This window comes from Balearica regulorum, chromosome 5, assembly GCF_011004875.1.
Source record: "Balearica regulorum gibbericeps isolate bBalReg1 chromosome 5, bBalReg1.pri, whole genome shotgun sequence".
In the NCBI taxonomy this organism is placed as follows: Eukaryota; Metazoa; Chordata; class Aves; order Gruiformes; family Gruidae; genus Balearica; species Balearica regulorum.
The window spans coordinates 19,398,571-19,425,429 of NC_046188.1; the positions used below are offsets into that span (position 1 = coordinate 19,398,571).

A 26,859-nucleotide genomic window follows, 5' to 3' on the forward strand; every position below is an offset into this window, starting at 1 on the left:
GATGTCAGTCTCTTCTCCTAGGTGACAAGCGATAGGATGAGAGGAAATGGCCTCAAGTTGCGCCAGGGGAGATTTAGATTGGATATTAGGAAAAATTTCTTCACCAAGAAAGGGTTGTCAGGCATTGGAACAGGCTGCCCAGGAAAGTGGTGCAGTCACCATCCCTGGAGGTATTTAAAAGACGTGTACTTGTGTGGGATGCCGGACTTATCGAGGCTTGTTGGTGCCGAATACAGGGCCATTATGACCCAGCAGAAGGGGCCCTGGGGGAGTCCAGCTTGGGCGAGAGCAGGGATTGAGCAACTTGCTTATCTTGCACTGATAAGCACCGGACCTGAACAGGGGCAGGAGATGAGCAATTTGTTCATCTTAACAAGATGCAGTGCCTGACGGGTCTGCTCCTTAATCAACTAAGTGACGCCTGGGGTGAGGGGGAGCCTTCACAGCTTGACGTTACTTTGGTAAAACTAAACAGACCACCGCTCCTCTGTACTGAATGCCTTTGTTCTCTGCCACTTCCCCCCCCCCCCCAGCCCCGATCAACTGCACAACAAGCCTTGTGAAGGGCCAATCAACACACAATACCTGACTTAGTCCCACCTCGCCAAAAGTATAAATCTGGCATTTAGAATCCTCTTTTCTGAGGATGAGAACTCCAACTATCTGGACGGGTCAACAGGCCTGGACCTCTCTCCTCCCCAAGCAGGGACGCCTCTTTGGTAAGACTTGCGCCTCCGATTATGTCGGATGTTACCCCGGGAAAACTATCATTAACAAAAGCGCTGAACTATTAACTTGAGCTCAAAATTGTTGCAGTTAGTGCATTTATCAATGGCAATTCCGAACTTTTATATCTGTCGCTTCAATAAATTACCAATTTTTTCTTTTCAACTTTGCGAAACTGTTTCAGTGAAAGTCCTTGGTGGGGCTCTGACAGGCAAACGTTGACTCTGATAAGTGGCTACACACATAACCCTTTAGACATAAACCGTTGACCAAGTCTGGGACTAAGACTGGACCTAGTCGCACCTAGGCTCCTCTCTGAGAAGGAGTTTAGAAAGCAAGGGGGTCCTTTCTGAACCTTGTGACTCAACGGGAGGGCCTCCCTCAGCCACATATCAGACTTGTACCCTTTCACGCGACAACATGTGGTGCTTAGGGACATGGTTTAGTGGTGGACTTGGCAGTGCAGGTTAACAGTTGGACTCGATGATCTTAGAGTCCATGGCCAGCTCATTCTATAAATGAGCTGACCATGACTATTAACAGGTTCTTATGATTTCATTTAGTTTTGTAATATTTTTAGTGCTTGTATGTTACATTTAGCTTGAAGTTATTCTTGCTTCTCCAAGTGGCATTTCTTAATAGGAACATTATATAGATTAGTGATAGAGGAAAGTATTTCGTAACCTTTCAGTGTTCAAGTTGGTAAGGTTCTATCAGGTTTTTTGATACTGTTCCACTGTTTACTTGAGCAAATACTGGAGTCTTAGACTACATCTCTTTCTCTAACAACCCTCCTGTTTATATAGTTCTGCTTGTTTTTTTCTTGTCCTTGACCTTATCAGTTATGCCCATACATCTGTTTGTGACGTCATTTGGCAAGTCTTATTGGAGAAATGATTCATATAAAAAGATGAAGTGACGAAAAAATGTGGTTGCTTTTCTCAGTAAGTTCCCTCATCCCTTTCACCACGTGGCCCCACAGGTATTTGTATCAATACGTTTGAAGGGCATTGCAGAGGCTGGTTCTGTTTATTCTAGCATTGATGCCAAAACCCACGTTCATTAAACCACACCCTTACTGATGAATCTTTAATCTCACTTCTAAATAGAGAATAAAGATTTTACTCAGATTTTTTTTTTTTCAAGAGAACAACCACATATGAATGCTTGAACCAAAAATAGTGAACTAATATATAAAGAAAGATTATGGATTCGTTAATACCTAATTGGCTTGAATATTTTTTTAAGATGACCTTTTTGTGTGTTGAGATAGCTTTACAGCCTGTTCTAGTACACATAAATTGCCAACTCCCAAGATCAATGAATAGGTGGCACTCTATTATAGGAGTCATTCTATAAAAGGAAAATTGTATACTATAATTTTCTGGGCTCATATGTTACACTGAAAGAGAAGAAATAAATGGATGGAAAGCTTATATTGCTTTTTATGGTTTCACTTCCATAGTTATCCAATTGAATGGAAAGCTGTTCACGCAGGCAAGTTCAGTATGTTTAGGCAACCTCTGTTATTAAAGAAATTGTGCATGTACAGAACCTAGCAGTTGAAAGCAGCAAGTCTTTGTAATCCTGGAAACTGAGACTGTAACAGTTCTTAATATATGATTTTTCAAGAAATAAGGAAAGAAACACCGGAAATCCGTAAGCTTGGAGTTTAAGATTTGAATTGAGACAGCAGGTGGAGCTGAAGGAGTTGTGCTTTTGAACTGCTGCAGAAAGAATAGGATATGAATGAATCAAAAGAAAGAGAAATGCACAGCTTTTGTTATGTTATTTCATAAAGAAAAATTCCTGGAGGATACAGACATGTTGCTTTCTAAAGAAAATTAAATTGTTTAAAATGAGCATGAAGCATATATTAGAAAGTTATGAGAAAGGAATATTTGTCTGTGTTTAAATGTTGAGCTGAAGTGGGGCTTTTTAACCAAAAAATATGTATCTGCAGAATTTTTATATCAAGATTTTTGCATGTTTCATGGAGAGGCCTGAAGTTTTGAGGGGCAGATGTTTGTTTCTTAATGTTTATGTTTTACTTTGATATCAGAAGAAATGGTCAATTAAGTACTTACAAACCAGGTTTGCATTTCAATTTCTTTCATTTTCAGTTCATTACAAGGTAAAGGTAAATGCACAAGAAAAGACTTTCATATAGTATACAGGAGGAATAACCAATCCAGTTGTACATTCAATTTTATCATGAATTTCGTAGGAATATATATCTGAGGTTATAGATTATTTCAGAGTTCTCTCACTGCTGGGTATGATGCCAGATGGATTGTTTATGCAGCATGGATCTTTATCCATGGCATGCAAGTGCTATTGCCTTAGAAAAGTCCATGTTTCTCTTCAGTGCAACGAAGATGAGATGAGATGGCAGGTAACAAGAAGAAAAAAGTGGAAGTGAACAGAAGCATTATACTCAAGTATAGAAAATATGTGAGAAAATTTAAACTATATTGAAATGTTTACATGATCATGATCTAACTTTGAGGACTATAATTTCAGGTTTATTTTTATGTTTATATAATTAAAATTATTCATATTTTTTAGACCACAGTCATACATATTAAGGAAGAAAGAAACCTGTCATTTTTTGCAGGGAGATTTATTTATATTTTACATTTTTCAAGGTCTATTATTTGAAAACTTTTTAAATCTCATGCAAAGAAGGCTGCACAGTTATACAGTAATGAATCAAGGTAAATATTTATAACTTTTTATATGCAAGGTAAATTTTTTCTCCTAAATATTTGCAGTATTAATTTAATTCTAAAACAATTAAGCAAAATACCTGAAGGAAATAAAAAGAATTTAAGATGAGATGTCCTGGATGCTGCAAAGTCAAGTGAAACAGTACCAGAGTAACAAAGATCATGATGATATTACTATAAATGATGCGGCGTTCTACATGGTGGCTCTGAGTTGTCTGTCGTCCTCTGAGCTCCTCCAGCTGTTAAATGCCTAGCCATCCACCCTACCTACTTGCTGTTACTACCTCTCATTATTTCTCTGTTACTCATACACATGTATCTCGACTCATTTATGCCACATATTTTATGGATTTCTGTCCCTGGTGATGGCTGTAGATCTGTTTTTACTTCTCATGATAGACCAAGGAAGGGAAACCAAAGCAACAAGGATTTTTTTCTTGTTCTTGTTGGGAAGTAGCCATGGTGATTCTTTTTCATTCCTGCTAGACAGCAGAGGATCTCCTATCACCAAACTGAAAAAAGGAAAACTTCATCAGGAGCCTCTGAGCTGATGGACATGTAGATGATCCTTTGCTTTTTTTTTTTCCCCCTGACCTGAGATAGGATTGTGGTCCTTGAAAAGAGGGAAAGTGAAACATATGGCAGATCAGATGTTGGGATGATCAGATAAGCATCCACTCAGCTTTTTGCCATGAATTAAAACTAGCTTTTGAAGTGTTACTTTTAGTGAGTTACTTCAATGGATTTAACTGTTTCAAGCACTGTACTTTTGTTTGTCTTGCTATCTGCTGCACACATTCTGCAATAGCCCTGTTTGAGATCCTTCATTTTCCAGTTGGATCTGGAAGTCAATTCATAACTGAAGTGACTGATCAGTTGATATTACTCTGATATAATGTATTCAAGATCTTGACTCTACAGAAGGATTAAACTGAAGAAGAAATTTTTTATGAATGAAAATTTTTGAAACACAATACTCAGAGTAACTAAGATGTCAATGAAAATTATAGATTTGAAATGTAATTTTGCATATTTTAGCCTATATTTTCAAAGTTTTACAAATCTGAAATTTTCATTTCAAAATGTTTAGTTTTAACATTAAAACTTAAATAAGAGAGTTGTAGATGATGTGGGCACAGTACTTTTGAACAGGGTTCACAGTGGCAAAAAGGAATTGTCAGTATAAAATCTTTCTTAGGCTGTTTGGCTATATAATGTAGCCATCCTAAAATATTTTGTGAATACAGTAACTTAAAGAGTGTATAATCATTTCAGAAATGTGAATTGAGTAGCTCACATACAAACAGAATTGTATTAAATAGTTAAAAAATCCCAACAAATGATATTATTTTTCTCATGTCTAATCTCAGTTTAAAAGATAGACGATTTTTGACTTTTGAAGACTTCAAGAAAGCCTTGAGTTCTGCTTCTCCTAAGTTATCTGAAAGAATCATAGTTGAAGCCTTCAGCTAAGATTAACAAAGTGATCCTTATTCCTGGATAGCAGGCTTTTTGTTGTATATATTTCAGTTAATTGAAATGATTAGATTCTATCATGCAACTGAAGATATATGCTTCAGCACATTACTGTTTCAGTGCCTTTTATAATAAACATTATAAATATAAATAATATATGTAAATAATATAATAACTCATAAAAACTGTAAAAATAGAAATAATTATAATAATAACTAGAATTAAAATAATAAATATTACCAGATACAGAAAGTAATTTGTTGCCTGTACTGTTTCTTAAGAAGTCAAAAATTATTTACTTTTACATTTTCCTCCTGTAATCGGGAAATCTGCATTCAAGAGCTGTCTCTTGAAAAATTCAGTTAAACTGTAGTGCATATTGTGAGGCAGTAGTGGTGAAATTTCTTGCAAGGTGAGATTGGCTCAGAAGTGAAAGGCTAAAATTTTGAGAGTAATTTGCAGATCATAAAAAATTGCTCTTACATCTGCAGTTGCCAGTAAACATTATTTTAAAAATGTTTTGGAAAACATTGCGTTGCAAAGTGTAAAACTTTCTTTTTGTGACATGAATGATTTGTTTGGAAGTAACTCAGTCATTGTGAGAAGTCCTTCACTTGTGAACACGTGGAATCAGATAGCACCATCTTTAAAAGGTGGGGTTGGATTTTTGCTTGGTTTTTTTTGCAGTTGTCTGGAGTCCTGGTACAAACCACGTCTTTCAATCCACTGGCATACAATAACAAAATCAAAGTGTAGAGTGTGATTTGCATTAAGAATGAAGGAGCCCACTGAAGTAATTTAGCTTTCAGATCAAGTAGACTTGATTTGTAGGTATGCAAAATACTCATATTGAGGCATCCATACCTGTTGAATTGATTTTAACAAACTTGAGGCTTGAAAATGGAACAGTTGTGTTTGTCATTTATATGTTTTATTCATATTAAAATAGTCTTAAAATGTTTAATATAGTAAGAAGCTAAAGGATAATGGGTTATTTTTCTAACCTACCTGTACAGCTGTTATGATCAAAATCTTGTTATGGCTACGAAGGAGACACATCTGATACATAAAGCCAGAATTTATTGTTACTATATGGAAATCTTAGCAGTCTAGTCAAAGAATTATTACTAGTACAGACTTCATAATTACCACCCCCTCACCCCCAAAAAAAACCCCCAAACCACAAATACTATGCTACAAAAAGTCTCCATGCAGTTAAATATGTTATACGCCTCTTAACAGCTATCGCTTTTTTGTTGTTATTCTGTCTTCCACTGTCTCTCATGGTCCTGAGGTTGACAGGTTCAAGGCAGGCATAGTAAGGTGAATTGCCATTATCTTGACTTTTTCACCATGAGGAGTGTGATACTCATAGCAATGTTTTCTTCTCTCTTACTCTAGCATCCACTTTGGGTCATTTTTGCATGTTTTCCAACACGGTTTACACCTTCCTCTTTCTTCATTGATCTGCAAGCCCACTTTGCATCCATATTTACTATATATAGCACATATTACATATTTTAGATATTTGTTCATTGCTCTCTTTGTCATTCATAAAACCACTTTTGTCCAGCTCCTGTGTCTACATTTCTTTAACTGACCATTGGAGTTTGTATTCACGGTCCTCTAGTGTTAGCCTGTGGCCTGTATCTTAACATCCCATGCCTGTCCTCATCTATTCTATGTGCTGTGTCTTTACATCTGAAGGCCTCTGCTATCGTGCCACATCTGTATTTCTCTACATCATTATCTTAAACTCATAAATATTTCATTTTACATAGAAGAAATTCTTGTTACTACTGTCAATATAAAGCTATATTTATACTGTATAAAGATAAGAAGAACAAGCTAGGCATAACCACCTGGTCCTTAAAAGAACTGCTGTTACAGATAAAGCAAGTAAAAGCTCCAGGTGGGTCAAGCAAATTCAGACAAAGTCTGACAAGCCTCAGTCCTTGCAAACTCAGTACAGAGTTTGTGGCCTGTCACTAGCAATGGCTGTACTGTGTTTACTGGAACACGGGGCTATAAAACATATAGTTAATATCCTTGATTTACTTTAACATTGTTTATTCTTATATAAAAGTGTAAAGATGTAGTGAATTAATGTGAATTGGTAGTTGTCATGGTTTAACCCCATGACAACTTTAACCCCAGCTGGCAACACAGCTGTTCTGTCACTCCCTCCACAGTAGGATGGGGGAGAGAATCAAAAAGGGAAGAAAAAAAGTGAGAAACTCATGGGTTGAGATAAAGACAGTTTAACAGGACAGAAAAGGCCAATGATGATAATAGTAATAATGATAAAAGAATATACAAAACAAGTGATACACAGCACAGTTGCTCACCCCCTGGAGCTGATGCTCAGCTAGTTCCTGAGCTGGACTGCCTCCTGTCCAACTCCCCCACTTATATACAAACGTGACATCATATGGTATGGAATATCCCTTTGACCAGCTGGGGTCAGCTGTCCTGGCCGTGTCCCCTCCCAGCTCCTTGGGCACCCCTGCCTTCTCGTTGGCCAGTATGAGAAGCTGAGAAGTCCTTGACTGCTTGGCAACGACTAAAAATATCAGTGTTATCACCATTATTCTCATCCTAAATCCAAAACACAGCACTGTACCAGCTGCTAGGAAGAATATTAAGTCTATCCCAGCCGAAACCAGGACAGTAGTAGAGCTTCAGGATGAGGTGGTGTTAAATGGCCTATTTCATGAAAGAAAAAAGACACCTCATTCAGCAGTATTTCTAAGTATAGTAAGTGGGTGGTTTGTTGGGTTTTGTTTGTGGGGTTTTTTTTTCCTTAATTCCATGGGAATAGGACCAAACATAAATGTATTTTCATCTCATACTGATAAAATAATATTTAATGTAGACATTCTTTCTCCTGAGGGATTATTTTCTTAAAAATGTCAGTAATATACTGCATTTAGCTGTTGCTAAAGTTTGCAAATTTCAGTTTGAATTTTCAGTTTATATTTGATTGTGTTAACTGACCATAATCTTGTCTGAACATTAGTGTAACATTACCGTTTCTGACCTAATATTGCAGTTATATTGAACAAAATGCTCAAGTGCTTATCATGCACCTGGTGTGCACCTCATTAAAATGCCATTCTACCATAAGAACTCAATGTTCTTGACACAGGAGTTGCAGAAGTACCTGCTAAGGTAAATGGTGTGATGATATGTTCTTTCATGATGGGGGTCTCTTTAATGGGTAGCACATACAAGAATTTATTTATAATAATGCTGCTGTTCTGCATGTAGCTACATAGATACGGAATGTGACAAGTCCTTTGCAATAATAATTTGTGATAAATGGCTGGCTGTAAGTGAACATGTTGTCTTTTAAAGTGGGATTCAAATTCTTAAAAAAATATTTCGAGTACTGTTTTCCTTTTTTGTTGTGAATGTCATATTCAAATTATACAATATTATTAATTACTGCTGCTGAGAAAATATTTGTCTTAGCTGTGCCATTTGTTATCGAAAAAATAGGTTATTTGTATGCTAAATCCTTAGACCATCATAATGGAAATAGTAACGGAAGTAAGCTGAAAACCAATCACATGTGAATGTGAGTGAACTTACAAATGATGAAAAATGTCTTACAAACCAAAAGTGGACAGAAAAGTCTCATAGTTTTTAAAGCTAGCAAGCATAAATCGGATCTTAAGGAAGAAAAGAAGGCATTCATGATCTGCATTTTATGCTGCTGTGCCTTTAGATTGATAGGATCACACACTAGAGGTATATTAGTACTTTTGTATGTATTGGTACTTTCCATACGAAAAATGACCTAATTGTCTCGTATTTCTTTCATGTAATTATCTAGTAATGAGAAAATAACCTGGTTTTCAGAGCCACCCCATGGAAGAAATCTTATACTCTTTTATGCAAGTTTGATTTATAGACATGTACTGCAGAGCACAGTGAATATGAGACATTCATCTTCCTATGGCTAGTTGCCATGGAAACATAGTACACAGTACAATGTCATTCTAGCTCTAGTGATGCCCGCAGTAGTTTATTCCTTTGTTGTTCTTGTTTCTTAAGCAACTGTCTTGCAGCCTTTCATATTATCACACTTCATCACCTATACAAGTCTTTTTCCTTTTCTCTTGAGAACCATCTCTAATAGAAAAGATCCATTTTTTGTCTACCCATGCATATCAGCGTACGTACTTTTTTTTCAAACCATGGGTTAAAAGCTTGTCCCATGCCCACAAATAATACACCATCACCCTAAAACTGGTAAAAGAAGATAGTAAACGAGACTGAACATCAAAGTGTAAAGGACCTGGCTCAGTGTCTTTATTTATTTACTGTCTCCTATCAGGGACTGGAGTTAAGACTGTTTTTCTGTAACCAATATCTCACTCCAGGAAGACAGAAAGTAAAAATAATCCAACAGATTCTCCTACCTGTCCTTAGCTGGCATTTGTGAGGTGGACAAAAATCCAACAGCTGTCTTAAAATACCCACTCTATTTCACCCTTGTGAGATGAGAAATGAGAGGAATTGGGAAAAAAAGGACATCCTCATAATTAATCTAAAAATGTACTAAAGATATTCAGGGGGACAAGAGTCAAACTGAATAATTTTTGTCTTGAGAAGCTGTACCCTAACACAAGTTCTTTTTCAAGGCAGTACCTATTTCATGATTCATTACACAGGGAACCAGTACAAAAGGCTGTATGTGTACCAGGTTCTGCCAAAGTGGTGTGATACTTCCTGAGAAAACATGTATGGTTGAAAACATTTTGAGAGAATCCTGAGTTAACACCTAAAGAAAGATGTATCTTTTGGGTAATATTAATAATGAGGTTTGGTTTGTTTTTCCTATCTATAAATCTGTTACCAATTGCTTAACAACATACTTTGCTGCTTCTGGTGGGTTGATCCTGGACAGCAATTAAGCACCCACCCAATCACTCACTAACTGCCCCACAGTGGGATGGGGGAGAGAGTCAGAAGGGCAAGAGCAAGAAAACTCATGGGTTGAGATAAGGACACTTTAATGAGTGAAGCAAAGCAGAATATGGACTTCATTCATTACTTCTCATCGGCAGGTAGGTGTTTAGCCGCTTCCTGGAAAGCAGCATGGCTAATGGTTATTTGGGAGGATAAACACCATAATCACAAGCATCCCCTCCTTCCTTGTCCTTTCCCCAAGCTTTTGTTGCTGAGCATAATGTCATAGAATCATAAAATGTTTTGGGTTGGAAGGGACCTTTATAGATCGTGTAGTCCAATGCCCCTGCCGTGGGCAGGGACACCTTCCACTAGACCAGGTTGCCCAAAGTCCCATCCAACCTGGCCTTGAACACTTCCAGGGAGGGGGCATCCACAGCTTCTCTGGGCAACCTGTTCCAGTGCCTCACCACCCTCACAGTAAAGAATTTCTTCCATATAGCCAATCTAAATCTACTCTCTTTCATTTTAAAATTATTGTCCCTATCCTGTCACTGCAGGCTTTGGTGAAAACTCCCTCTCCATCTTTCTTATAAGCCCCCTTTATATATTGCAATGCTGCAAAAAAGGTGTCCCTGGAGTCTTCTCCAAGCTGGGTCTGTCTGTTTTCCCAATTCTACAGAAAATTCATTTAAAATTTTGAACTTTTTTGTATATCACTTTATCTGAAGAGAGAGGGACTGCTAAAACAATTGACATAAGCGCACATATGAATTTTTGCAGGTTTGAGAGCAAAACCTAGCATATGAGTCTTATACAATATGCCACATATTTACATGCTCATTCCTTCTAAATAGTTCAACATACTTTTTTCTGATTTGGGAAAAAAATACTATATGAAATAAATCTTAAAATATTTTTTAAAGTAATTTAAATAAAGTTTGTATTTAAATTAAAAAATTTTGCCTTTTCTATTTTTGAGGATATGTCCAAACAAGTATTTGCAATTATGTTAGCAAATTTAAATAAGTCACTGGTTCATGCCTCTTAGTTATCACTCCTGCTGTTCACACTGGCTATCTTTCATTGATCCTCAAAGTGCAAAGTTGTTTTAACACAAACCATTCCATTTTATATTGCATTGCCATGGAGCAGGGATATACACATGGTCAGTTACCATAACACATCCATGGTAATACAACTTATTAAAATATGTGAATGCCACAACAAATGCTTAGCTGGTCATATCCTCGGGGCTTTCTTTTAAAGGTGGTTTCTTTCAGATGGGATAAAACTGTGACACATAATTAAAAATATTAGAATGTGGCAGCTATAAAATAGATCAAATTCACAACATCAGACTTTTTTTTTTTATTATGAATAACATCTGGGATAATAGCAGTGCAGATCTCTTTTTTTTCCTCACCTGCCAACATGCCTCAAATGTGAATCATTTTAGCAGTAGCTTGTATTTATTCAGTTTGGTGATCTCTTTACAGGGACTACCTACACAGATGCTGATTATTTTTTAATTGCATTGGATGAGAGAAACTGGGAAAAAGACTGACCCCACCAAACTCATTTCAAATAAACTACTAAACAGCCATTAGATGACAACAATTCTTGTTCATTTTCATCCAAAGCTGAACCTCTACCCTGAAGGGGAAAATGTTTCTTAAGCTCTTTCAGAGCATACTTTTTATTAAGAGTAGATTTTTCTCCAGTGTTAAGAATAAAAGATTTTTTGCAAAATAAACTGCATCTTTTATTTGAAGTGTAATCAGTGATGTATGCTGATAGACTGAAAACCAGATATGTTTGGATTTTTTTTTTTTAACTTTAATGAACAGAATAGAATAGAATAGACTATTTCAGTTGTAAGAGACCTGCAATGATCATCTAGTCCAACTGCCTGACCAATTCAGGGCTGACCAAAAGTCAAAGCATGTTGTGAAGGGCATTGTCCAAATGCCTCTGAAACACTGACAGGCTTGGGGCATCAACCACCTGTGTAGGAAGCCTGTTCCAGGGTTTGACTACCCTCTCGGTAAAGAAGTGCTTCCTAATGACCAGCCTAAACCTCCCCTGGTGCAGCTTTGAACCATTGCCACATGTCCTATCACCGGATACTGGAGAGAATAGCTCAGCACCTCCCTCTCTACTTCCCCTGCCTCAGGAAACTGTAAAGAGCGATGAGGTCACCTCTCAGCCTCCTTTTCTCCAAGCTAGACAAGCCCAAAGTCCTCACCTGCTCCTGACAGGACATTCCTTCCTACCCTTTCACCAGCTTTGTTGCCCTCCTCTGGATGCACTCAAGGACCTTCACATCCTTCTTAAATTGTGGGGCCCAGAACTGTACGCAGTATTCAAGGTGAGGCCACACCAACACTGAGTACAGCGGGACAATCACCTCTTTTGACCAGCTGGCTATGCTGTGTTTGATGCCCCCCAGGATGCAGTTTGCTCTCTTGGTTGCCAGGGCACACTGCTGGCTCATATTAGGGCTGCAGTCGACCAGCACCCCCAGATGCCTTTCTGCAGGGCTGCTCTCAAGCCACTCCTCTCCCAATTTATACTTGTGCCTGGCGTTACTCTGTCCTAGGTGCAGAATTCAGCATTTCAACTTGTTAAATTTCATCCCGTTAATCATAGCCAAATGGTCCGATCTATCTAGATCCTTCTGCAAGGCCTCCTGTCCCTCAAGAGAGTCAACAGCACAGTTTGGTATCATCAGCAAACTTGCTAATGGTGCATTAAATGCTCTCAAGTTAATTGGTAGCATGTACTGTTTATGACATAGCTGCACAGTGTCCCTTTACTTAATTTTTACTATTTTTTTAAAATTAAAGATAAAATATTATTAATAGCATTTAAATGATGTACGTGCTCTTAACAATCCCAATATTCCTCAGTTGGACAAAATTTATAAAAATGTTCGTGTTTCAGCTTTATAAGAATTTCTGTGGGTTTTTTAACTGACTTTTTATAAGGCTTTTAGGATAATGAATGTCCTCTCACTGATGCCTTTGGAACTTACAGACTGGTTTCAGCAAAATATCACAAAGACCTGAGATCAAATAAATAATTGGATTTTTGCAAATTTCCTAAAAGTAGGTGAACAAAAAAGAGAGATGCTGTAAGTGCCCCCAACAGAGGAAAGGGCTGTTATGTGAGATAATGAATCTTGATTGGTATCACAGAGTCTACATGGAAGCAAGACCATATAAAGGCCCAAGTGTGGAAAAGCTTCAGACAAAGATTTCATCATAAGCTCTAAAGTCAGTCAAGCATAAGATGCAAATCTACAGAAAATCAGGCATTGTTAGCTCAACTATTTACGGAATGATTTGTTTAATATGATTTATAACTATTGTATTCTTTTCTTGTAATATTTCCCTCAGAACTTTTGAAAAGCATAATGCCATAAATCCTGAAAGATTTAATAATCTAAGATGATTTCTGATTTTTTAGAATGTATCCACTGAATTTTTCCTCCAAATCTTCTGTACATTGTGAAAATTCTCTTAAAATAAGTCTGATGACAAGAGAAGATTCCCTTTTAATCATGGAATCCTAGAAAAAATAAGATTACATATACCCTCAAGCATGTGCTGCATCTTGTGTTTTGGTACATCAATGACACTACAGAAGAGTCTTCATGATCATAAAAAAGGCCCGAGCACAGCACAGCAATGTACAAATTCTGTTGGGGGAAATTCTGTCTGAATATGGAAAAAATATCTTCATTGTTGAGGAGAATTAACATTGGAATAGGTTACCCTACCTTACTTCTCTAAGTGGTGGAATCTCCCTGGAAATATTCAATGCTCAGCTTGACGGGGTCCTGGGTAACCTAATCTAAGGCCCTGCTTTCAACATAACCGGGTGATCTCCAAAAGTCCCTTCCAACCCAGAGTTTTGTATGATTCTATGCTTCTACAGTTTATGTTACAGCACAAGAACCTCAGAAGTCACAGGATATTCAGTAGCACTTGGGAGACTTAACTAAGGACTAGGGTCACACATTGCACTAGGCAATATACAAATACTTAGCAAAATACCATTTCTTTCCCAAAGATCTTGTGTGAGTTACCACTGAGTAAATAGTAATACATATGAGAGGCAGTAGATTCCTGAACTTGAGTTCTGCTCTTCATTTTAGAGAAATGAGCTATGTTTCTGTGGGTGCTGAGGACATTTTGAGAATACACCACCTCCACGACTTTACGACCTGTGGCATAAATGACAGTTAGAGATATGGAACTGACTTAATGTTTTTGGAAAATGATCTTAAGACTCAGAAACAAATGCACCTGTCACAGAAAACAAACTGGAATGGTAAAAACAAAGTCAGTGTGCAAAGCTAAAGATTCTTCTGCTTTAGATAGAGTTGAATTACTATCATTATGTGGGTCAGTAATCCACATCAGGCCTGAGGCTATGTTAGGTAAGACATGTCCTATGCCAAAAAGATAGCAATAAATGGTGGTGGTGGGGGGTTTCCCAACAAAGATTGTCTGCTGTGACTATTTGGTGATGGAACAACATAGCTAAAAGAGTGATTGACAGTGCTTCACTGATGTGCTCTGGATAAAATTTCAAAGTGCTGAATTGTTGGTAATTTGAATCAACAGATTTTAACTTCATTAGAAGGTCTTTTAATGAACTCTTTATGTGGATTTGTGGTCTGTATGCTTTTCCTTGCTTTTTCCCTTACAAATGGCTTTCACACAGAACTTCAGTGTAATTCCCAGGGCGTTCGTACAGAGAAAGCTCTATTCAAGCCATTGATTCAGTGGAGTCAAGAGGATTCCATTTCCTGTCATTGTGAACAATTTTTAGATATTCCAAATAAAATGCTGGCCATTTAGGATCCTTTGTTAATATCATCCTTGAGCGCTTGCAGTACTTACCTGCCACATATTCTGGAGAAACATACCCTCTTGTGTTATTATTTTGTTTGAAAAGAGCTTTCTGTGAAAAGGCCTTAATTGCCCCACTCTAGACTTCCTTCTCTCAGACGTGACCAGAAATTGTGGCTTCAGATTTCTACACTCTGTGTTTGTGTACTGTAGCAGTTGTAGGAAAGGTAACTGGTTCACACTAAATTCTCTTTTCCTTGGCAAAAAAGATCTTTCATGGCAGTTTCTCACCCCATTGGTCTTTGGTTTCTAGACTCTTAAAGTCCTATCATTTCTAATTCTTTCATCCCATCCCACCCCATCCCTATTAATTCACAGCTATTTTTTTTCCTATTTTTCTCTTTGTCTATGTTGGTTATTAACTAGGAATAGGAAAAAAAAAACTTGTTAGTGAGTAAAGTGCTCCATAATTATTCTTTATTTGGAACATCTGATGATGACAACTGTGATAGGCGGGTAATGGGGGAGGAAACTGTTTATTTGTCAGATATGCTGTTGTAATTCCTATATTTCTGTATAACAACATTCTATTTCCTTGGAATCATGTCATACTTTTTAGAAACTTTTCAATAATTCAAACTATTAGTTTCCCATATGAATCCCATAGTTCTATTTCAACCAGGAACTGTGTCTGTCCAGGTTCTGCATCCAAGAATTGTACAACAGCTGTACTTGCATTCTCTGCATTGAACATAGACTCGTCTAAATCAATTCTTTTTATTTATTTGTTTTCATGGCGTAGCCAAGGCTGTTGAAGGTTTAAGTTTCCAATTTTGTCATCATGTGACATGGCATCTGAGTAACATGGTGTGACCTCTTCTCATTATTATTTATATTTGGATCCAGACATATATTAAGACAAATGAGCAGAAGAGCCTTTTGTCAAAATCTGATGTATCACCAATGCTCTATGTCCTCTGTTAGGACTACTTGGCATGACATAATCTTTCTGTCTTGATATGGGAAATGCCATGTATATACTGTGTGAATATCATAGGTGTATTCAATCTACTCCCAATCCTTACATGTGTTTAACTAAATGTCTGAGAAATCCATTCAACCATTTGGAGCATGGTTGTTTCTCATCTCTTTCAAGATGTTTTCTTCCAAGTTAATAATCAAGTACTGATAGGCTTCGGAGCTTTAAAGGACATTACTGATGTCCAGACTGTTGGTTACCTCAGAAGCAGAGATTCCCCTCCTCTTTTCCTTCCCTGATTCCAAATTTCTGCTAACAATCTAGAATTCACCAAGACTTCCTAGCTAGATAGGGTTGTGGTCTTTATCCACTGTGGAGTCTAATACCAGTTAAAGTGCTTCCTTTATAGAGTTTGATTAAATGTTTGAATCTTATAGGATTTATGAAAGAATTGTTTTGGGAACTGCAAACCCATTTCAACAAAACCAAAGTTTTGCTGGGTTATGATGTTTCAGTCAATTACTTGATTGACTGCCTATTGAAGGCTTTTTGTCAGAATGATGTAAGTAGAAGGCATCAGAATATGTGTTCACTTTGCAAGCAGTAGAGTACATTCCTGGGCTTGCTCAGACACCTGCAGAGGTCATATATCTTACACTCAAAAAAGCATAGGGAAACAAACTGGGATTTTAACAAACTGGTTACCTATCAAGGTAACCCATCACTCCATATTGCCAAATAGCCTGCAGAAAGAGGTAAAGAAATGATTTAAGTCCTTCATGATTTGAAATGTTATTCTGCAAGCTAGTTATGAGTCTTTGCTGAAAGTAAGCCGGATTCCATACTTAGAATGCAGTTTTTCTGTTGAGAAATTGATCAATGATCTCTGTAGTTTAACTGGGAAATACATTCAGCAAAGCAAAAATAATGATCCTTTTATAACTATCTTGTATTAAGGATTTATTTTTGGTTTTTTAGCATATTCCTAGTCAGCCTGTCTACTGTGTTTTATGTGTGTGTCTTTGTTCCTTGATTATAAACTTCTAATGCTGTTAATCTCTTTTGGAATCTAATTTTAGGAAGCGAGCAAATGAACAACCTTTGTTTTCTGGACAGATAGTTTTGATTCATCTTATCTACTGTAACTGACAGTGTCTCTTGCTTTATCTAATAAGTACTAAGCTGTTTTGTCTTACACATCTAAATTGCAAACTTGGCAGCAAATTCTCTTCCTTCTATTGGGGTTTATCTGCTAGGTTCTTCTCCTGTGAGTAACATTAATATAGTGTACAATGCCAAGTGCAATGTTAATTCTTTACCTAAGTTAGTGAATATAAATACATAGTGGTATTGTCTTCTTATGCATAAATATACTGTAACTAGACTTCTTGGGCATGAGTGTTATTCCAATTTAAGGACCTAACACATTTTTCCTTATATTAATTCTATAGTGAAAAATAATAATTCTGAAAAAAATTTAAACATTTTAGTGTAATATTAAAGGGCATGTGAAGTTTTATTTGAAAGAATTAGATCAACTGTTTATTCTTTTCCTCCTGGCTTCTTATGTTGGTGGGTTAATAAATTCCTCAGCCTAACTTTTTCATGCTGACAAACTGTGCTTCATAAACACTTCGAATGGAGTCTTGTCTGGAGTCATCTAGTAAAAAAGGTCAGTAAGGAGTCACTGATGCATTTAATTAACAAGACTGTAATTAACTAATTTGCTCTCTGGCCCTCACCTCTGCGTTGTTATTTTTGATTTTAGTAAATGTGTGTTATGCTTATTTTCATACACGTGTATAGCACAGCCATTCTGTTTTACGGAATCATTCCTCTTTTTTCATACTTTCTATATCCTGACTGTTTGGGACTGAAAGCTTTTCATAGTTGGCCCCTTCTGGCAGTGAATTTCCTTTTGCATTTGCTCATGTCCTTCATTTAGAAGAAAGTAAACAATGGTCATACCTCACATATATGCCTAAATATAACTCAGAAGGATATGAATTTTAGCGACTATAGCTTCTGAAGTCAAGTGACTAATATTGTTGGTGTTCAGAGATCATTGATTTCCCCTGAGCAGTGTCAGTAGTTAGAATTTAATGGGTTTGGAAAATACTGTTCTTACATGTTAACTGTTCTCCATTGTAATGGCTTGTAATAGTTTGGACATTTTTGTCTTTTATATTGTTTTTACTTTCACTTTAGGGGTGGAAAACCTAAGTACCTACACAGAAGTTGGAGATAATGTCTTTCTGTTCTTCAGTTAATATAGTTTTTGGTAGCAACAAATGCTAATTTAAGTCCAGAGCTCAATTAATAATGTCAAAAAATCTAGTGACAATCCCATAAAAATGTATAAAAAGGTTTTCATCTGTTTGTGAAACATGATTAGGATTTTTTCACTGGTGTGAATTGAAATGATGTTATCTCACTGAACTGAATGTATAATGAAGCCTACAGAGGCACATATATACATTCGCTGCTTATTTAGTGCATATAATGTTATTCCATTTTAAAATCTGCATGACCTTGCAATGTAGTAAGATACCATATACAGCCTCCTAGTCTCATGTGAACTCTTTCATAGTCTTGTGTCTTGATAGTAGGAGGCCTTTTAGATGTTAAAGGAACTATTATCCACTACTGCAGCTTTAATGGGGAATCATGAAGCATTCTTGATAGTCTTTAGGGTTATTCAGGTTAAATTGGTTTAACCTTCTGGAAATTCAGGAAAATCCAGCATGGTAGAGCCACAACCAGGAACAACTGTGATTTACCTTTGGTGACCAGAGAGATATGGGATCTCTGATCTGGTTGGCTTGTTTGCTGAGGCTGGTGCTGCCAATGGTTCCTGATGGTCTAGGAAGAGTTTGTTGGCCAGAATATGCAGGGTCTGCTTTGCAGGGAATAACAATGAAGAAAAGCATACGTTTATTTTCGTTTGAGATGTCATCCTCAAATACAGCAGAAGAAAGAAGCTGGCAAAAGCCAAAGTGAAACAATGAAAAATAGTATGAACAAAAAGATTTCTATTTAAACAGATTGCAGAGAAATAAGTAAAAAAACTCGCTTACATCTGTGCTTTTTTAGTAGATGCCAGAGGCCTAACATTTAAGATGGGGAAGGTAGAATGGTCTATTTAAACTTTGTGACACTATAGAGTCATTGAAATTTTGGGGAAAGGAGAGCAATCAGTAGAACATGGACATGGACTAAATCATACTTGTGTATGAATGATTTCTTGTATTAAAGAAAATCTTAGGAGAAATTGTTATATTGATGGAACTGTTGATTTCTTCTCCCTTCCTCCTCACAGTTTTTAATGTTTCTAAGTCCTGTGAAGACATGTATAAAAAAGGAACAAGTTTTTTGGAGTAAATTGGAAAACTAGATGAAGATAAAGTTCCATACCAAAGAATAAAGTTTTCTCCCTTATGTCAGAAGAGTGATTCAAGACTCATATATCATGTAACTGCCATTTAGGAAACACACAATTCGTGCATTGCTTGCTGATGGTGCCATTTGGCAAACTTTCACGGAGTGCTTGAATATAGTTTTGATTTAAGAGGTCAGTCTTTATTGTGTAGTTCAGTGCAAAGTTAGAGGCCTTTTGAAGGGATCACGTATGTGTTGACATGTAGAAGACTTACGAACGGGTAGCTGAAGTGAATTACAACATGCTGCCTACTCTGGAGCAGGGAGATACCTTGACTTTTTATTCTATATGGTGACTTTTGATCAATACTACCTCTATTTTTTTATTTCATCATATACCATTCTGGCTTTCTAGGCAAGTAAGTCTTACGCATTCACACTTTCTGTCTATCCTGCCTTAATTAATTTTAATACGTTGACCAATAACAACCAAACTGGAGACTAATAGAAATCTAGGAACCCTAAGTTCCTAGAACTTAAAATTTTAGCAGTATGTGTTGTTTTCCAGCTGAGGCAGAAAACATGTTATTTGTTCATTCTGAGGAATAGAAAGAGGTTATCTGTTAAGCCTATATTTACTCATTTCTTACATATATGTAGTTTTCAAACATACATAAAGCTTCAGTCAGTTGTGGCATATACTGCCTCTTACTCAGCCAAACAAGGGAAAGGAAAAGGGTGAGAAGCATGAAGAGAATTGGAAGTATTGTAAAGTGAGAAGTCACTGAGGAATCAGGTTATTGTGGTAGGTAGATTAAGCAAATCTATAGAAGGCTAGATTCATTATTTCTCTACTCATTAAACATCTTGTTTCTGCTCTTCTAAGTAATTTTTTTTTTCTAAGAGAGAAAATTGGATTGATGCTGACAGCATCTGTTATTTGGCAAGGCTAATTCCTTAGGACATTATTAACCCCTTTCTACCCTGCCATAACCCTGTTTGGCTGTTTGAAGAGAATTTATTAAAAGATTCCATGACTCTGAAAGAGTGTAGAACAAAAGTGAATAGAGTTAAGGAAGGCTGAAGGATGGCAGGTGGTTGAATTTCTTTCATATTCTATAATAATTTATAACCAAGCTTTTTCAATTTTTAACGTTAATATGAACCCTTAAAAGTAGATGTCTAAGTAAGTCTTAAAAATCTTTCAGAAAAAGCTTACTGAAGTTAACCTCTTTGCTATTCTGTGTAGCTTTCAAGAAACATACAGGACCAAAGCCTTCCATTTCCTAATTGCTGAAATAATTGGTTTGTCCAAGACGTTCTGCGTTTGAAGTCCTACATTTGCTCCTGTGTCTTAACTACACCAAATTTACACTTTTCTCTACCTCCAAGACCCCACCATATTTATGAAACAAGGTCATAGTTAGGTGCTAACTCATGTAGTCTTTTGCCCTTCCTACGAGTCCATTTTTAGTAGCCTTTTTCTCTCTTTTATTCTTGACTTCATACCTCTGCCCAAGTTAACAGATACATTTCTTCATACAGAATATTTTCTGTATCATCTTTTTTTTTTCATTGAATAGAGATAAAAATGAAACAAGCACATCAACATTGAATATTAAAACTATATTGGCTTTTAAGGAATTATTTTTTAAAATGTATAGATATTTTTAGGCAAGTTACTCTGAACAAGGTGTGAAAAAAATGTGGAAATCCACAGCAACATTGAATGGGATAAAGTATTGGAAAAGAATGACACAAATAGGAAGTAGAATGTGTTCAAAGATAAATGAATGTATGTCCTAATGTTATGCATGTTGCTTAGCAACAAGCAGTAAAAGTGTGGATGAACAAGTAAGTACAAAAAGTAATTAAAGGAAAGAGGCATGTGCATGGCATGGTATGGTATAATAACCAGGAATATAGAAAGGAGGAGAAAAGAAAAGATGGAGAAAAAACAGATTTAAAGAATGTTAAGAGAAATATTGAAACTTTTTTTATTCTTTGTAGACTGATTTTTTTCCCCTGTAACATTAGCTAGAAAAAAATAAACAGCAACTTCCTTTGTAATAATACCTTAATATAATATAGCTTATCCTATGGAAACATAAATTTAAAAATGTGAATTGACTATAAAGAAAAACTATAAAGAACACCCCCCCACACACACACATACACAAAATAATAAAATTAAAATACAATAAAAGTTTATTTTGCAATGTAGAATTAACACAGATTTTTAATTATTTCAGTTACTTAGAAAATGAGCATTTGAAATAATATCGTTATCTTTTAGCAAGAATCCAATTTGCCCCCAGCTTCTGCCACTGAATCACTTCTCGAAAGAGTGTGTTCATGTTGTTGCTTTCAAAGCTTCATTTTCTAATGCTTAGACAAAATTCCTTATAGTACAGTTTTTCACTTAACTGTCTTCAAATATGGTTTGAAATTTATGAAGAATTTTTTATAAAACTCTATCAAATATTAGGGTTTTTTTTTTCTCTGTACCATTGAATTAGAAAGTTGCACTAAGGGTCTCTAACATATACAGGTCAATGAATGTGTTTAGAATGATTGTCTTGTAAGAGGAGTGAGAGGATCTGTGGGTTATATACCTGCCAAAGGTTATTGCATACTCTTCTGCAAATTGCTGTACTGTTTGTGCCTCTGTTTCCTCATCGCAAAATGGCATTTCTCACCAGCCACACTGATCACATGAATATCACAATCATAAATGCTTTTACAAAGTTTGACTATTCGTACAGTGATCATGCTATAATGGAGGACTGCAAAATATTATTGTAATGTATGCCTGTTGTTATATGAAACTTATAATGTACATAATCAGTCAGAATTATTGAAAAACAGGCTACTTAACAATAGAAATCAATCTAAGTTAAGCTCTAGTCTGCTATATTTATATTTGTTATGGCTATAATAATTTGAACGATGACTTGAATAAAGCCATGTTGTAATGAGGGGCTGAAATCTAAAATTAGTAGGAAGGACTCTACAGGAGATATTTGGAAATTTGCACCCAAAAATATGGGATAATTTGGAATCCCAAGACTCTGAGATTCTTTATTCCCCTACTCAGCAGGAATTTGTGACATCATTACAGTGCTCCAATTCCACATACAAGGATAAAAGTTGTTAATATATACAAATATATACACACATATGTATGTATATTCTCTTAGCTCAGTTGATTGTGGGATAGATTCCAACTCTAATCATAAGCTATATGAATACTATTATACCTGTACCTGATTTTTTTAAAAAACCTGGAGAAACTATGTTTGCAAGTTTGCTTTAAAAGAATATTAAATTTGCAGGATCAAGCAATCAGAGATGGATTTGCTGTATGGTTTTATTTGAGCCACTTGGAGATTATTTATTTTATAAGAGTCTTCAGTTATATGACTACATATTGCTTTCTTTTCTTTTTTAAAGAAAGAATTCCTGTTTCATTGTTTCATTCAGAGTCGTCAAGTGAAATTGTTCAATTAATGAGTATCTGCTCAGTGCTATTGCTGAGTGCATGGTTTTGTGCCTAATTTAATCCATACCATTCAAACACTGCAATGTTAATTCAGGTGTGATTAATTAAACTGTAAAGACATTTTCATGTTACTATATCCTCTGGTACTGCACCACCAGTAAGTATTGAGAGTTCCAGAGTCATAGACTGTGGTTCCTGAAAGTGTAACCTTCTTTAAAAAACAAAACAAAACAACCAAAAACCCCCAAACAAACAACCAACCAAAAAACCCAAACAAGACAGCCAGGTGGTAGGAGCTTCTTTGTGATGGCAAAGGATAGGAGGGTTAATATTAATCTTTGAAGGTATGTAATAGGAGGCTATTCAGGTCTGAATTTGCAAGAAGATCCCATTGTTAACTAGGGCCTTTAAAAGCTTAGTCCCAGGTTGCATATGGAATTTATTTACTTGATAGCTTCTGGTGGCTGTTCCAGTGGTTTCTTTGCTCCAATGTTTGCCTTTGCCTCATTGTTTGTCTTCCACTTTGCTAGGTCACAGTGAACAGCCATATATACAGTTTTCCAGAGTACCAATGTACAAGAAAGTCTTAGAACTGTTAGGATATCACAAATTTAAATGTGAAGATGGCGTTTATTTAAGCAGAACAGTTATATTATTATTTTATTTTATATATAAAATAAACTATATAAGCTATAACTTAATGCACTGTGTTACCAACACTGAAATTGAAATCTGCTTTAACTAAAATCAGTGATAAACTATGTAATGCTATGCCAAACTAAGTTGACCACTGGTCCTTAAGTACTCTATCTAAAAAGAAATCTCACTAAAACATCAATGAAAAAACCAAATTACTCCTGTTATCCAGAACACAACATTACCTAAAACTGAAAGAAAATCCTTTGTCTGTTCTAATATTGCTTGCTTTCCTTGCTCAGTCTTGATACTGTTTACATAGCCATTGGTGATTCAAGTTCTGTGATTAAGGGCAGTTCCCACAATCCTGTTCGTAAATACCTGCAAATATTGCTGCTACCTCTTTGCACATGGAACACCTATTCCTAAGCCTGTCAGGAACAGGAACAGGTCAGCAACAGCAAAGCTATTGTTCCTCTTTCAAGCCATGAAAGCGAAAGATTAAAGAATGGAAAACCAAGCTGAAGAAGATTTGCGAGTCTCTGGTCACGGTTCACAGCTAGTTTGCAGAGAGAGAAGAAACAGATTTAAATGAACATTTAAAACTTACTGAAGTTCTCCATTGTGTATCAGTGTTCTAACAAAAACATTATGAATATGTTTATCATTATCAACTTCTGCAATGAGCCAAAAATAAGTAATAAGTATCTTTCCTCTGTTGCTGTTTCTGCTGGTCTTTTTAAAGGGGCAATATCAGTGAATAAGTGTCATTTTCCTTCATATTTTATAATTGGTCCCTATGAGCAAAATCAACTACTTTGTGTGGAATGTGCTCTAAAAGTAGAAGTGTAACTACTTATATTCTTACAAGATGTAGGCCTGCCTTGATTCAGCAGCAGTGAAGTAAACAAAATGAATGCTTTAATTAATCTGACTTGCAGAGCACTTGAAACAATGAACTCTGTATACAAACATAGCAACAATAAGTCTCCCAGAGGAGACAGCTCCGGCTTGTAGAATAACTGGATGAGAATGATTAGAAAACAGAAAAAAGAGATCCAGTAGGTTCCAAAATACTTTCAATCCAAAAAATTGTTGAATTCTGTACCAAGACAATGCTGAGATTAATCTTAGCTTGTGCATCTCCATTTTTGTTATTTTGTGATTGTTTTGTTTTTTTCTTTTAAATTAGAAAATTATTTTCAATGTGCAACTTGCTTTTAATGAAGATGCTATTTAAATGTTGTGGAAAGACAAGAAAAACACTTTTTTTTACTGTAAGGATAGTCAAACGCTAGAGCAGGTTGCCCAGAGAGTTTGTGGAGTCTCCATCTGTGGAGACATTCAAGAACCAACTTGAGACAACCCTGGACAACCTAGCTGGCAAAGGGGTTGGACTAGATGATCTCAAGACGTCCCTTCCAACCCTAATGATTCTGTGGTGACATTGAATTAAAACAGCTGTGTCTATTCTCAGGAAAGATTATAGTTCCAAACTACTCCATAAATATTAACTAAAGTCAAGCTTCCAAGATTTTTGAAGATTTTTGAAAGCTTTTTAGAGGAACCTTTTGGAGAAACTTCAATGATGTTAGCTATCAATTAAAATGTATTTCTGTACAATGGTGAATGAGAATAAAAGACTAAGAAAAATTAGGCCATTTTTAATTTTCGAAAGACTTTTAAGGAAATGCCTAAGGGTTTTAAAGTCCAATATATGAGATGAACCATCAAATAGCAATACTTACAAATGACATAATGTTATTTACCTTAGTTATAGACAGAGAAAGTTTTGAGGAGTCAGAGGCTCCCAGTAAAGCTTGGAAGAATGATTGATAATTGCCCAATGATTGATAAGAGATGTGTTCAACACTAAAGTTAATACAAATTAGAACGAATAATTATTTGGTTTCAGAATTAAGTGGTAATGTTGAATTTTCACTGGAAATGTGAAATTAATTTCAAAGAGCACCAAAATATCCAATAAGACCAGGATAGAAAAATACTATGAACAAGTATAGAAATATGTGAATGAAAGATATGTTCTGCCTTTGAATACTAGCGTTCTCCAGCTTAAAAACAACCTAAGGAAACAGGAGCAAACCTGGTTAGACTTCCACATGAGAGGAGACTGCAAAGTTGGGGACTCTAGTTTAGGAAGCAGATAAGTATTAGGATACATACTACCACTTCCTATTATGGATGAAAGATATTATAATTCCATTTTTCATGTGATGAGGTTAGTAAGGCAAAGGGTAGTAATAGAGAGGAATGAAAGAATTTCATTTTGCTGAAAGAATATACTTTTTGGTATTTGTTTTGGCCCAGGCCAGAGAATAGAATGCATTCCATGAAATATAACCCAAAGTCTAAAGCTTAGCTATATTCAAGAAGCTGAGATAATTATATGAATAATAAGGATATTTGCAGTTACATTAGTTATTTGCAGTTACATTGACAGTTACATCGAGTTTTTAATTAAATTACATTGAGACTTACATTACAGCCAGTCACCAGCTGTAGATGGATTGAATTAGGAAGGAAATTTACCTGTGAACAATCTATTTAATGGTTTACTACAATAGAGATTCCAGTACCCTTCTCTGAAAGGTTTAGGAATATCTATTGGAAGGGAACAGAACCTGAATTAAACAGGTCTTCAGTTGATTCTCATGTTTCAAGACCACCACACAAGATCTCTTGGAAACAGTTGACTCTTAAAACCACCATGTTACAAACAGGAAGCTGAGGTAGAGAGGAAGGCATATTGTCAGTTTGAAAATCCTGTTTCATTCTGAAAATGATCCTTTATATAATTCTAAAGAATTCTAAAGTTTAGAAGCTTTTTTCAACCTGCTTTTGCCAATTCTTACTTGGTGGCTGTGAAGCTGCTTTTGTCATGTGCTATTTCCCCCAGACTTTGAAAAGGGATGTTTTTTGAGAAAACCAGCAGCAAAACTGAAATTAAAGAAAAAGGATAGAGATGTGCATAAACAAAAATAGCATGGATAGAAAGTGAGGTGATATTTGTCATACCTGAACTTGTACTGGCCAGAAAGCTTTTGAACATTGGCTGAAGATAAAGCATTTTTTTAATCAAACAAGGTAGAATAAAGTATAGTTCTTCTGGAGAGCACGAACTGTGGAAATTTCATAAATACCTAATTAGTGAATAGTACTTCTCATCAGCACATCGCAAAGCTCTTTGCATAAGAGATAGTGTCATTCTTCCATTTCAGAGAAGAAAAATGTGGTGATCTCATCAGAACTGACCAGAAAAGGAAGAGTAGCAGGCATATTCAAGGCATATTAGACAAATGTCAAATTTTTGTTGTTGAGTCTCTATTAATGCTGTTTCCTCTGAATGAAACATGTTAAAGTATCTGTCATTTGTTACATGTCTTCTTTAGATGAAAAACATCTTTTCTCTTGGTTTGGTTTGTTTTTTCTCTTGGTTGCTTGTTTACAGTTTTTGGAATGTACAAGAATGTTACACTTTCCCTGTTGAAAAAAAGTTTCTCTCTTAGTAGCTGAAAGAAAGATAAAGTAACTATACTGTCAATTAAGCAGATAATTTTCTATTTTATGAATCATTGTGCAGGAACATTATTTTAGGACCATGAAAGGTCTTTGAGTTGAGAGTTGGCTGTCAGC

At 35.9% G+C, this 26,859-nt stretch overlaps 1 protein-coding gene across 1 annotated transcript in view; it reads left to right on the plus strand.

Moving 5' to 3' along the window:
- EFCAB11 (EF-hand calcium binding domain 11) overlaps positions 1-26,859 on the plus strand; it is a 74,005-nt gene that overhangs the window by 4,716 nt on the left and 42,430 nt on the right. The window contains exons 3-4 of the mRNA XM_075752992.1: positions 2,850-2,860; positions 4,826-4,921. Coding sequence (XP_075609107.1) covers positions 2,850-2,860; positions 4,826-4,921 — 107 coding nt within the window. The remainder of the gene's footprint in view (positions 1-2,849; positions 2,861-4,825; positions 4,922-26,859) is intronic.